Source organism: Prinia subflava, chromosome Z, assembly GCF_021018805.1.
Source record: "Prinia subflava isolate CZ2003 ecotype Zambia chromosome Z, Cam_Psub_1.2, whole genome shotgun sequence".
Classification (NCBI taxonomy): Eukaryota; Metazoa; Chordata; class Aves; order Passeriformes; family Cisticolidae; genus Prinia; species Prinia subflava.
In genome coordinates this window covers 34141340-34155077 of record NC_086283.1, presented here as the reverse complement: position 1 = coordinate 34155077, position 13738 = coordinate 34141340, and the positions used below count along the sequence as shown (strand labels likewise).

Genomic DNA, 13738 nt, shown 5'->3' with positions numbered 1-13738 from the left:
CTGGGACAACGATGGACCATGGTAACACTGTTTCGGTGCCGTCTCCAGCGGAGCGGCTGTCCCGGGCCATTGCAGCCCGGGGCGGCCCCTCCCCCACCGTGCAGAGACCTCGTGAGCCACCATGCCGCTGTTCCACCACCGCCGACCAGCCCGGCGCGGGCCCGGGTCCCAGCCCCTTGGGGCCCCAGCCCGCCTCGGCGCTGCGTGGGCTGCGCAGCCCCCTGGGCAGCGCGGGCGGCACGGCTCTGCCGCGGCGAGGCTCTGGTGTGAGCCGCGGCGCGGCGGGACCGCTGCTGCAGAGCGTGGCCACGGCGCGGGCCCGGCCCAGCGTGGCCCCACTGCATGCGCTGGCCCGGCAAGACCGGCGCGGGCCCGAGTGCCGGCGTGGCAAGGCTCCGGTGCGAGTCCCGGCGTGGCGGGACCCCCCGCCGCAGCGCGTGCCCGAGAGCCGGCGGCGGAGCGGCCCCGGCCCGGCGCGGCCCCGGCGGCGGAGCGGCCCGGCCCCGCCGCAGCGTGCATGCGGGCCCCAGCACCGGGAGAAGCCGCGCAGAGAACAGGCGGCCTCCCCCCGCCCGGCAGCAGCAACGAGAAGGGCCCCGCACACTGTCGATTGAGCCCGAGCAGCCAACGCCCCTGGACAGCAGCGAAAAGAACTCAGCGAGACAGCAATCAGAGAAGGAAAAAGCAGTCTTCAACTCTGCCCAAGCCCCACACCTTCCAAAACTCCGTTTTGTAAATTCTGTAACCTCCTTCCTCACCTTTACTCCCTCCTTCCCTCAGTGCTCCTTCTCCCTAACCCCCTTTCCCTTAACAAACCCCCAAGAGTTAACCCCTTCCTGCTAAACCTGGCACGGCATGGCTAGTGCCATGTGTGCTGTGACCACATGGCCACCATGGCCACGTACCCTCAGTCCCATCTTCCGCTTTCCAAGTGCCACAAGGTAAACGCTAAAGAACCAAACCCCAAAGCTAAAGTGAATTTGTAATACCAGTTTTACAGCCTTGTATAATTGTTAATTCTATTTTCCCCATGAAGTAGTTTTTACAATTATGCCTTTCTAGTTTTTGTGTGTGTGAATATTGTAGATTCCCCTGTTTTCTGTTTTAGAAAGCCTTTAGAAAGCCTTCTGTTTAGAAAGCCTTTTCAGGTCACAAGGGTAGATCCAAGGGAAGCAGTTTTTGAATTGTCTTCTTGTAAGGCGCGATTCAGTGGTAGACTATTGAATCGGTAACGCTTTTGGGTTTATGCTGTCCTCAGTTAGTTCTGAGGGTGACTGATAACCTGATATAGTGTCTGAGAAAGTATTTGACAGTTTTTGTAGTTTTTTCTTTTGTTTTTCTTTTGATGACCTAAAACTGGGGGTCTTTTGTTAGGTCTCTGACACTTCTGGTGCAAATATGGACGAAAAAAATCCCCAATGGGTACATATGGACGAATGTAAACAATTGCATGCAGAGTGTAGGTCCTTTTGGTTGAACCAGTTGGAAAGTGAAAGGAGTGATTTGGCTCAGATCCGTGAGTGTTGGTGACTTGCTGTTCAGGCCTTATGGGAATCCCATGGCAGATCAGTGGCAGCTTGAGTTGATTTAAATTCCTCACTGCCCCTGCCTGGCCCCAATGGGGGAACTGCAGCAGGCCACCTGGAGAATCTGAGGCCGTGTGTGGAGCCCGGGGAACTCCACGTGTTTTCCTGTCCCTAGAGTGGGAGCAGAAGTCAGCGCCACAGCCTAGAACTGGGGGCTGTGGTGGTCTGAAAAGCCAGTTGGAAAAGGCTAGACACTATTAGGCCAGTCACGCTGAAAAGGCTCAAACAAATTTGTTAATTTGTTTCAAATCTTGCAATATAAACCCACATAATCAGTTTACTGCAATTACAAGGTCAGATAAAAGTTCACAGTATAACGTAATCCTTACTGCAATTGTATTTGCTTTTATGCTGCAAAACTGTGTAATTACTGTTTCATTTTTAAATTGTTAATTGTCATATGTCATATTTCTCTTCTCACATTTTAAGGAAAAAAAGGGTGAATTGTGGAAATGCATTTTATGGAAATGGTTTGCTCTTGTTCACCCCTGGAAAATGTATGGTTTATCCCAAGTCTGTACCCTCCCTGCAGTATCAAGTTATCTGTAACCTCATTGGCTGGAGACTGTTACTGCACCCCTTTGAACCTCTGTGATAAGAATGCTAACACAAGGGGTCTTGCCTCTCTTTGCCCCTCTTCCCCTGGAGGGCTCCAGACGCTCCCCTTCCCTCTCCCCCTTCCCTTCCCCTCTTCCTCAGTGAATAAACCCTCACCTCATCAGCACCCCACCGGCGTCTGAGTCTCTTTGCCTGCCAGCACGGGAACAACCCCGACCTCTGTTGCTTGGAACGCCATAATCAACAACATGGAGGTAGAGTCTTCAGTGAAAGCTGCTCCTCACCGAGAAAAGAGGGGTTAGCTTGTTTATTCTTTTCTTTTTATAATCTTGTGGGTCTGGGAGCACATTGGCTCCTGGGGTTACTACCCTTTCACTTCACTGGCTAGACCAGCTGTCAACTAACATTATTTTCAGGCTGGAAATATGTAAGCAAAGGACAGTGAACAAAAACAAGAAGGGTTGTTTATGTTCTAAAGCATGAGAAAGTAAAAGACTGACTCTTAATATCGCAATAGTAGCTAAAGAACTGACTCCATCTTACAAGCAAGTAGAAGGCTTTAAAAAATCTCAGAAAAACCAAGGCAACAGACCCCTAGGACCCCGGGGGTCTCCCGGGGGACGCCCCCCAGGAGCCCCCCAAAATTTAAACTACAACACAACATTTTGTGTTTAGCTTTCTCAGAAATATAAAATATCAACTGGCCAGTAGTATTTGCACAAGAGAAGTTATTCTGAGATGGGAAACAGCACCAAACCACACTTTTACCTTAAATAACAAGCTATATCCTTGTATGCTCAATCTAATTTTATTTCTTCTCTATTTAAGAATGCCAGCAGTAATGTTGTCTATCACATGGGTATTTATATTCATTCAGAAATTTAAAAATAGAAATTTCATGGTTAAAAAATATAACGATTTTTATTATATAATTTATTCTATAATAAAAATACATATAACAAAAAATGTATTTTTAGGATAGTTTAAAAATGGCTACCATATGAACATTGCATCAATAAAACGGTTTAAACCGTATCTACTTCTTAGCATACCTAAAAGGAGTTATTCTGTATTAATCTGGATTACAATTTATGTTATTCTTTCACAAATAAACTGAAAAAAAAGAGTTATTCTATCAGTACAGCATCTTCTGAAGTAATTTCCTGCTTCGTGACCCACAAGAGTTTCTTACTACTCCACAAAGCTCTACTTTAATACATAAGACAAAAAAAAAAGTGCCAAGCTTTAAAAATACAGTATCTTATTCTATTCCAAAAAATGTATATGGTAGAGAGGATGCTTCTCTCAAGTGAAACTGTACTCTGGGACTTATATTCCATTGTGTCCTTTTTTATTAAACTTACACATCTAGTATGAGCTTTCCTATGGTGTGGATAACTGAATGTGTGGTACTTTCTGGCTGCTTCAGTTAAAATAAAATTATTTTCTAAATGATCAAATACAAACTTGGCATATTAAGAAGCCAGCCAAACAAGGTTTTGCATACTGCTTGAATATAGAATACAGAAAGCTGTGGTTCTGATGCATTACAAATGTATTTTCCAAAAAATACAAACAATTGCTTAATGTGCAAAATTTCTGAGAGGAGAAAATAATCAGTAAGTTCCCAGCAGACATCTGCTAAAGACAATTCAGTATCTTGCAATTCAAACTGCTGTGAGCAGTGCCGTGCTGTCTTTCAAAACTCATGCAATTCAAAGACAAGCCTTGTTTTCAGCACTTGACCAGCACAAAGTAAGGCTCCAAGCGCTATAGCCCACACAAGCTTCCAACAATCTGCAAATTAGCCTGAGCATTAGTGAGTGCTCCCCCTCACTCCCGACTTGCATTAATTGGTAATGCAGGAGGGCAGTAAGATACAAACATTGTCATTTATTTCTCCACGTAGGGATACATTTATTGATCCCAGCTATTTCTAGTTTTGCTGCAGCAGAACCCAGTGAATAAGAAAAGACTGCAGTAGCTTAAGCTGAAGGTAGATGGTTGTCTTTACAAAGAAGTAGTTAGCTTCATGGACAAAAATGACATTGTTTCCCTTAACTCATCCTGACAGGCTGGCAGTGGGGTCAGGAGCCATGCCACGGAGTGATGCAGGGGCAGGCTCAGCAAAGCCTAAGGCATCTGGAATGCGAGAGCCTGTGCCCAGGACTGCACACCACAAAGAATGAAACAGAAACTCCTTCAGAAACCTCTAATCTGGAGCAAATCCAAAGTTCATCACCAGGCAGCCTATTACAAATTCTGCTAAATATTTGCTATGGAACCAGAAAATATGTATAGTTATTATTCATGGAGCTTTACAACGCTCTTCCTCACCCCAGTACCCTTATAATCTTGCTCTAGAATACACAACAATAACAGAGTGATGCATTCAATTTTTCTTTTTTTCCTTTTTCCAGTCAAACTAAAACACTGACCATCACAAAAGCTGAAGATGCTAAAGATGAAGGGGCAGTATGGCAGGGCACAGGCAACCAAACAGGTTCCTAGCGTACATTGATGACAACTGCCTTCTCTAAGTGACAGAAGAATCAACAAGGAGAGGTACTGTGCTGAACTTTGTTCTCCCCAACAAGGAGGGGCGTGAAGTTCAAGGGTAGCCTGGGCTGCAGTGATCATCAAGCAGCTGATTTTGAGGTCCTTGGGGCAGTGAGGAGTGTGGGAAGTACATTACCCTGGACTACAAGAGAGCAGACTTTGGCATCTTAAAGGATCTCCCTAGCAGAGTGCCATGGAATAGAACTGTGCAGGCAAGAGCAGTCCAAGAGGACTGGATGATATCAAAGAGTTGTCTCCTTCAGGTTCAAGTGCAATGCATCCCTACAAAGAGGAAATCAAGAAAGAAAACAAATGGACAAAGAGCTCCTGGAGAAACTTAAACATGTAGCTTACAGAGGGTGTAAGCAGGAAAAAGTAGTCTAGGAGGAATACACAGAAATTGTCCAAAGACCTAGTGAGATGGTTAGGAAAACTAAAGTATGGGCAGAAATAAATCTGGCAAAGGACATTAAGGGAAAAAAAAAAAAAAAGTTCTTTAAGTATGTCAGCGATCAAAGACAGACTCAGGAAAATATGGGTCCTTTCAGGAGGCATACAGGATACAGAAGACCTGGTCACCCAGGACATGGAAAAGGCATTTAGACAGTGGGATTGAGTGTACCCTCAGCAAGTTTGCAATGACATGAACCTGCATGACATGATCAACACACTGGAGGGAAGGGATGCCATACAGGGGGACCTGGACAGGTCTGAGAGGTGAACCAATACAAATCTCATGAAGTTCAACAAGGCCAAGTGCAAGGTCCTGCACCTAGGTTGTGGCAATCCCAAGCTCAAATACGAAGTAGGTGGAGAATGGACAAAGAGTACTCTACAGAAAAGGACGTTGTGGGTGTTGGTGGATGAAAAGTTCAACATGAGCTGGCAATGCTTGCAGCCCATAAATCTGGCCAGCAGGGCAAGTGAGGGGATTTTGCTCTTGTGAGACACCACATAAGCATTCAGCTCTGGGACCCCCAACACAAGAAAGACTTGTCAGAACAAGTCCACAGGAGGGCCACTAAGTAGATCACAGGACTAGAGCACCTCTCAGCTGCAGGCTGAGAACTGCGGCTGTTCAGTCTGGAGAAAAGAAGGCTCTGAGGAGACTTTAGAGCACCTCCCAGTACCAGAAAGGGGCTACAAGGGAGCCAGAGAGGAACTTTAACAAGAGGATGTAGTCACACGCCAAGGGGGTGGGGCTTCAAACTGAAAGACTGTAGGTTTAGATCAGATCTTAGGAAAAAATTCTTTACTGTGAGAGTGGTGAGGCACTGGAACAGGTTCTCCAGTAAAGCTGTGGATGCCCCACCCTTGGCAGTGTTCAAGGCCAGCCTGAAAGTGGCTCTGAGCAACCTGCTCTAGAGGGAAGTGTCTCTGCTTATGAGATGGGGTTTAGAACTAGATCTTTAAGATCCCGTCCAACCCAAACCATTATATGATTCTATCATCACATTTATGTGTGTCAAAAATCACTTCAACCATCCTGATCCAGGCATAAAGACGCCTGGACTTTTCAACATGATAAGACCACAAATCTTACACAACTACTGATAAAGAAATCACATCGCATCTGCTTAGAAGGTCAGAAACTGGAAGAACGACAAAAGCCTTGAAGTTCTAGTTTCCTCCTTCTAAGAGGCACACATACAGCATCTTTCTCCTCTTCAGCAATTTCCTGTATTTTTTACTCAATTTTGATAACTCAAGTATGGGGTGTTGTAATTAATCATTGGCTCAGCACATGTGAATACGTGAGACACTAAGACTCTACAACCCTACCAGGCAGTTGGTTTAAACAGTCAATAGAGAATAATGGGTTGATGTAAAGTAAGCAGTTAGAAAGTTTAACTTGCTAATTTACTGTGGCTTTTTACACTTAATTCAGTATCTCCTCTGACCAAAAAAGCCCATAATACACCACTTTCAAAAGCAATGCAGACCTTAAGAAGAAAGCTGTTGCTAATGAAAGATTTGAATAGTCTGTTTTTGCATATTTTTGGAATTGCTAAAAAAATATGTGAGAGAAGTTCTCATAATAAACCAGAGGATAATTTTTTCTTGTTTATCAGTTCCCAGTCAGAATGGGGAAGTCACCAGTAAAATCAAATAAACCCCTCTGGTGCTTATTTTTCCTATTAATATTTACTTTTTAATATATTTTGTATATTGTTTAAACTTTCACAAGCTTATATTTTCTTCCTTTAGCCATTCAATAGCTTGCTTTCCTTTAAGGATATTAAAAAAAACAACAACCCACACAAAGCCCTGAAAAATTCATTATTCTTTTTCAACTTTTCTACCCAGGCTTTATCCAGGTAGTCAGGCCCTCATACACAAATAGGAGGTAGTGCTTGAAATTAATTTCTTGGTGTGAAATTAATTTCTTGGTGTGAAAACTACTCCAACATGTTATATTATGTTTCTGTGCAGTAGTTTCTCTAGGGTTTTCTTTATGCTCATTCCTGTTTTAGTCAACAGCTCTCTCTTTTCTTTAGTGTACTCTGCTCCAAGGACACGTGCAACTCACCCAGTGCTTACAGTTTGTCTATACATTATCCAGGGAAATTACAGTTATGCAATACAGACATACCTAAGCAGTCTTAAGGTATGAGGCCACAAAATATTCCATGTGCACACTATATGCACAGTCAGTTGCACATTAGTGTACCAACATCGCCTGCTCATGTAACCTAATATTAAATCACCTAACAACCTGCCAAAAGCAGTTCAGAATGTATTAAACAAATGCACCTACACCTACTAACTTGGCACACAAATTAATCCCTAGCTAAAACTAGCATTAAAGCTCTCACAGGTAAGATGCAATGACAGGGCTTCAAAGAAGCTTCACCATCTGTTTGTAAGCTTCTAATTACGAGTGAACCTATGGGTGTTTTGATTTCTTCTACTGAAAGCAGATTCCTGCTACTGAGCACATATCAGTGGTCTATTCTGTTGTAAATGAGTGTAAATGTTAATGCCAGCCATAAACTTCCTTATCAGAAACGTGGGTGACACTGCTTCAATCAGCAAGGACAAATGCAGCAGAAGGACAAAGGCTGCACATGGATGAATGCAGGATTACTGAACAAATTAACTTCTCAGAAAAACAAAACTCCACAGGACCTCCACTGCATGACTGTAAAGCAGTTAGGAGTAGGTCAGTGTAGACTGACAAATGGAAAACTGACACCAGATTTCAGGGTTCAAATACACATTACACAGGCTGAAATTGTCCCCCACAGAGCTTCACTTGCTCACGTATTGTATCAGCATTACTTGGAACTCCTTTTTCCACAGATATTTTCTCATCAAGTGTATTTCAAAATTTAAGCAACTTATGGATATAGCATTTAAGAGAGCACTGGAAGGACTCTCACCATCTCCCCCAGAAACAACGGAAAATACACAAAGATACATAAACAAACACACCAGACACATCTCCTGCACCTACCCACACATTCTTTCTCTCTCTCTCTCTGTCCCACCTCCAGAGCTGGGTTAGAGTCCAGAGCAGATGTTATACTTGCTCCAGTTCTCCCTGCATGAAAGGCTACAACCCAAGACAGAATGTACTTCAGAATTCTAAGTAACAGGAATGGCTAGATAGTACACTTCAGCCTATCAAGCTACTCTACTTTGCAACAAGAACATTATCTAAAAAACTGAAATAGGGCTATCTAACATTTCCAGTCAGCCACTGGTTTATCTCTATCTCCCTTCTGTGCTTCAAAATACCATTACCGACTCAGCATTTAAGCTCTGTATTCAGCTGTTCTCTTCCTAGTGCTTTCCTGCAGTCTCAACCAGTGTTTCCACTAAAACAAGTGATTTATCCATGCACCCAGCTCAAAATGTAACTGACATTAACACTGTGGTAAAGCTGAGGTTCAGAGGTAATAACCATTGAAATTTAGGGAAATGTGGATTATCATCTTGGATGTACTTAATGAAAGGGAAGAAACAGAGAAACAAATCAGTCATTTGAGTGTAAATATGAATCACTTCATGGTTTACCATCTTACTACAATGGAATTCTAAGTATTCTCGTTAAATTATATTTGCTTCCATTTCTAGAACTACTGCAGCCTCCATGATGAGTTACATAATACGCTTTACATAAAATATATATTCATATAACATAATGTGTATTCCTCAGCACGCTGCTGAGAAGAGCTATTCAGGATTATACCATGTAATGCAAACACCCATAAACAAATTCCAACATTCAATAACTAATAAGACAGTGTCTTACCCTGTCCTGGCTCGTACTTCTTCAGGTCATCCTAAGATGCAAACTTTTTCAGCACTGCAGGCTGTTGCCCAAATACAGTAGAGAGGCAGTGTACTTTGTTGCAAGGATGTTTCACCTCAACAAGCCTATCTCAGAGCAATGCTGTAGTAATGCTGTAGTAAAGACTGATCATTAGAAGAAAGACAGATGGATCTTCTAGCATGTTCTCAAGTATCAGATCTATAGCTTTTAAGCTTAGAAAATGGATGACACAGTCAGTGTCCAACAAAGAGCACAAAACATTTCAAAAAGTGACAAAACAACTGGACAATGACTGCCAGCAAAGTCAAAATAGTGCTAGATCAATTTCCTCTGCAGATACTGCTTCACTGAGATAAATAGCAATAAAGCCATCATTAACTACCTCAACTCCACCCACTGTACAACCTGAAGCTATTGTAATAAATATTCAACATTGTTAATGCAGTGCACAAGTGCAGCAGGATTCAAATTTTCAGCTGATAAGCATTTTGCAGCCTTTCAAGATAGTATTGCACTGGACAGCGTACAACAGTAGGCTAAATACAAAACCTCTGACACATTTAACAGTGATTTACAGGAGATCCACTCTCCTTGAGGATCTTTAAGCATTGTTTTGATCTGAGGTAAGGAGAGGTAGAAAAGAGTAAGCCTCACTCATATATCAGAACCTGTGATAGAATTTCTGATTTCTTATTTTCGTCAACACACATTGAACATCCATGACACATCTGATCATCCAGGATTACAAAACACAGAGATGCAAAACTGCCATCATTCAGCACAGTCCATATCTAAATTATGACATTAACCACTGTTGGAGTCCATTTTTCCATAGATCTTCTGCAGAGAGTGAGAAGTGCAGGAATTGAATTAAAACCTTTAGAAAAATTAAAATATATAAAGCCACACACACATAGAGATTTAAGCTTCAGCTTTAAGCGTCACACAATTAAGCACTCTAAGTGTAAAAGCTTCAGGCTTAGTGATAGAGTTTAGACATAACAAAAATAAAGCAGGGTACTGTTTATAAATTTTGGTATGAATTTTGCACAAATAAGATAAAGTTTCTCACATATGCTAAAATAGAGGTTTTACGCACAATAAGATAGAATTTTTACATTAGCAAGATAGAGTTTTTTTGCACTAATAGATATGCTATGTGCATAGGCTTTTGACACTGCTTTTCATAGTTTTTCATAGTTTTACAAACTTAAGACAATTGAGACTAGATTGAATAGTGTAGATAAAGGTATGAATATGCATTTGTACCATACAGATAAAAAGCTTCTGGGTTGAAGGTGGAGGTATTGATCGATCTGATCTATTGATCCAACCTCCACCTTCTGCAGCCTGGGGAAAGAGCCCTGCCAGGGAGCTGAAATGAGATGTTAGAAGTACTATCTATTGTAGCCTTTGTCGCTCAAGATCAGGGCCCCGGGGTCCCTTTCTTTTTCCCTCTTGCGGCGCCCGTTGCCAGAGCTCTGGTTGGGGCCGCCGTTGGAAGTCTGCGCGGGTTCGGGACCCCGGGACCCCCTTTCTGCCATCATGGCCCTGTGGCTGGGAACTCTGCACAGGTTCTGAACCTCGGGATCCCTCTTCTTGTCCTTGCGACTCTGCGGCTGGGAACCCTGTCTAGAATTCATGATCTCGAGACCTCTTCCTGCTACTGTGACTCTGCGGCCAGGAACCCTGTTTAGGATTTGTGATCCCGGGACCCTTTCTTGCCACTGCGACCCTGCAGCCAGGAACCCTGCTTGAGATTCAGGACCTCAGAGCTCCTTCCTGCTACTGTGACCCTGCAGCTGGGAACCCTGTTTGCGATTCGGGATCTCAAGACCCTCTTCCTGCCATTGCGACCCTGCGGCCGGGAACCCTGCTTGGGGTCTGAAATTGGAAGTTATTTTACCTGGAAGCTGTGATGCTGTGCTAAATCCTGTGCTCAGACTGTTACTTTACTAGTATTTTATTTCTAAGACTTTATGCTCATAACCAATTGTAAGAATGCTCATTTAGGACTCTCGCACCTTCAGATATATGTTTTCATGTAATAAACAACTTTGTATAAGACTTTAAAATGTTCTTGGACCTTTAAGATCTATTAGTTTGTAGAGACGGCCTCGGCAAATGGTGCCCCTCGTTTTATGAGCAGCGTACGTTGCTATACATAAGCATCAGCCAGGCCTCTCCAGATGACTGCTTGACTTTGCTAGTCTAACTTCCTTAAAATTTCACAAACAGCAGAAATGGGGCTAGTCATCATTATAATGAACCCTGTGTATCACTGCCCTGGTTCTGGCCAAGTCAGGGTTAATTTTCTAAGCTAGGACACTAAGATTATTCTATACTACCTCACATCATTTTCCAGGAATGTCAGGAGGGGTCTGTTTCAGGTCACATAGCATGTTGTGGTCAGGTACTGCCAGGGGACCCACACAGCAAATGCTTGTGTGTGGATGATCTCTTCTACACTATTGCTGTTAGTGTTTGTTTTCTTATTTCATTTACTGTTTCCAGTAAATTGTCCTTATCTGAACCTGTGACCTTTGCCTTTTGTGCCTCTAATTCTCCGGGCTATGAAGGGAGAGACCAAATGGGAGGGGGGAGTGAGTGAGTGAATGAATGGTGCAAGGTTTAGGGTGTTTCAGTTGGAACACTAAACTGGGGAATGTAATTCCTAAAACATGGCAATATCTCAGGACTTGAATTTGTACATGACAGTATGCCCTAAAAAAAGGAATGCATCCTTTCCCCTTACCAAAGGGGAAATTTTCTATATATCCTGTTATGTCACCCCAGAATAGGAAGCACATTCTTCAGGATGGTACTTCCATACACTCAGCCCTTTCCAGGAAACAGCAGGTAAAGAGGGAAAATAAATAATTTGCTTGAAATGGAAAGAAAAAAGAGACAATCTGATGTCCACAGTAAATCTTGGCTACATTAAAAAAAATATATATTTATTTGAGTGCATGATGTTGTGCAGCCAGTTCTACAGGATATAAATTATTTTCAAAGGGAAGAAAATCAGAAAAACAGCCATGTGAGTATTATGGTGATTATTTCAGTTACAAAACTGATACCAGAATTAAGTTACTTTTTGAAAACCTTTTTGATAGACCAGTTCTCTACTTTATTTTTTGTGTGTGTGTTTGTACCCAGAAAATATTCTCCTATCAGAGGTCATGCAGTGACTCACACAACAAATAATACTGCTTAGAATCTCGGGAAAGCAGCCTGTTCAACTTGCAGAACCAGTCCCCCCAAAAAAATTCTCAAAACCCAACCAAAACAAACTCACAAAAACCCCAAACCTCTCTCTTTGGCATCAAGGTTTTAACTTAATACTTTGTTCCCCTCCTCCCAGCTCTTTTTGACAACCCAGGCAGGTTCACTTAAAGGGATATTGATATGACAGCAACTGCACCAGATAAACTCTCCTAGATTATTCAAACTCTCTTTTGTCTTAGTCACCCTCTCGGTTTAGCCTGCAAGATGAAACATCGCACCTTGGTAGTGTTACTGCTCAGACACACCAGGTGTTCTTCAGCCCCTTCCGCATATTACGTAGTAACCAAAGCTACAAGCTTTGTGTACAAGCCGAGTGCATATTTCAATAATGTATTGTAGACTATTTCCCTTGGCCTGCTCACAACCAAAAAAGTCAAAACGGTCTTCTGAAACAATAGAGTGAAGATGATAACTTTTGTAGCAAAAGTGCTGATAGATTAGCTGAAGACACCTTTCTATCTAACTGATCAGAAGAGACCCCCTTTAAAAAAAAAAAAAGAAATTAAAGTACAATGAAAGTTTTCTTAAAAGTATGTAGATCGAAGCTGAGTATTTACGTGTGATGGGGGAAAGTTGTTCAACCTAAGGTCTCAAAACATGAAGACTCTTGAGTTATGACCACATGGTCATAAGCCTTGAGACGACAAAACACCTTTCAAGAAGTCATATGGATAACGCGCCATGGAACATTCAATTACTACACACACTGCACAAATGTAAGCACTTTGTCTCAGTTTTCCTCTTAGTAATTCTTTGGCTTAGCTAGGTCCTTTCAGGTCATAAGTATGATTCAAATATCACACTACACATTTTCTTACAGCGACAATTGTCTGAAACGCCTTGTTACTTTTCTCTCTTGGCAGCAGCGTGCTCGGTGTGGGCGGATCCGGGCCAGAGGTATCTCCATCACTACAACGGTGCCTCGGCATCCACTGCGCCGTGACTTGTTTGTCATCTCGAAGCCTTTCAGGACCTGGCACCGGACCTCACAGGGACAGGGCATGGCTTCAGAGGCCATAGGGGCACCTGCCCACGCTTTCGGCAAGAAACCCTTCCCCTTGGGGCTCCGGCCCCAAGCGCCGCGTAGCCTGCAGAGGGGCGGCTTGTGGCGCCGGGACAGCTCCGGGCCCCCGGGTCCCCCGCCTACCTTGCGCCGGGCGCTGCTATCGTACTTGTCGTTCTTGAAGGCGCGCGCGTTCTGGTGGCGCTGGGGCCGCGTGCGCGACACGTTCCCCCGCTCCGAGCTCATCCCGGCCGGCACCGCCTGCCCCGGAACCGCTCCGCGGGCCCGCCCGAGCTGGGCGGTGCCGCCGCGCCCCCATTGGCGCTGCGGCCCGCGGGGTCCCGCCCCGGCCTCCCCCGCGCCGGTGCAGTCTGCGGGCGAGGCGGGGCTGGCGCCGCTCCGGAGGCTGCGCGGGGCGGGCTCAGCGCTGCTAGGGCCGCGCGTTCTCCGCTCGGGGCCGGGGTG

General features: G+C 44.0%; 1 protein-coding gene across 2 annotated transcripts in view; it reads right to left on the bottom strand.

Moving 5' to 3' along the window:
* CZH9orf85 (chromosome Z C9orf85 homolog) overlaps positions 1 to 13725 on the bottom strand; it is a 28147-nt gene extending 14422 nt beyond the window's left edge. Inside the window, exon 1 of one of the 2 annotated variants that reach the window (XM_063423632.1) lies at positions 13418 to 13725. In XM_063423632.1, the coding sequence (XP_063279702.1) occupies positions 13418 to 13519 (102 nt within the window). In that variant the 5' untranslated portion in view covers positions 13520 to 13725. The other variant, XM_063423631.1, reaches the window with a different exon arrangement.
* Between the last annotated feature and the right edge of the window lie 13 nt (positions 13726 to 13738).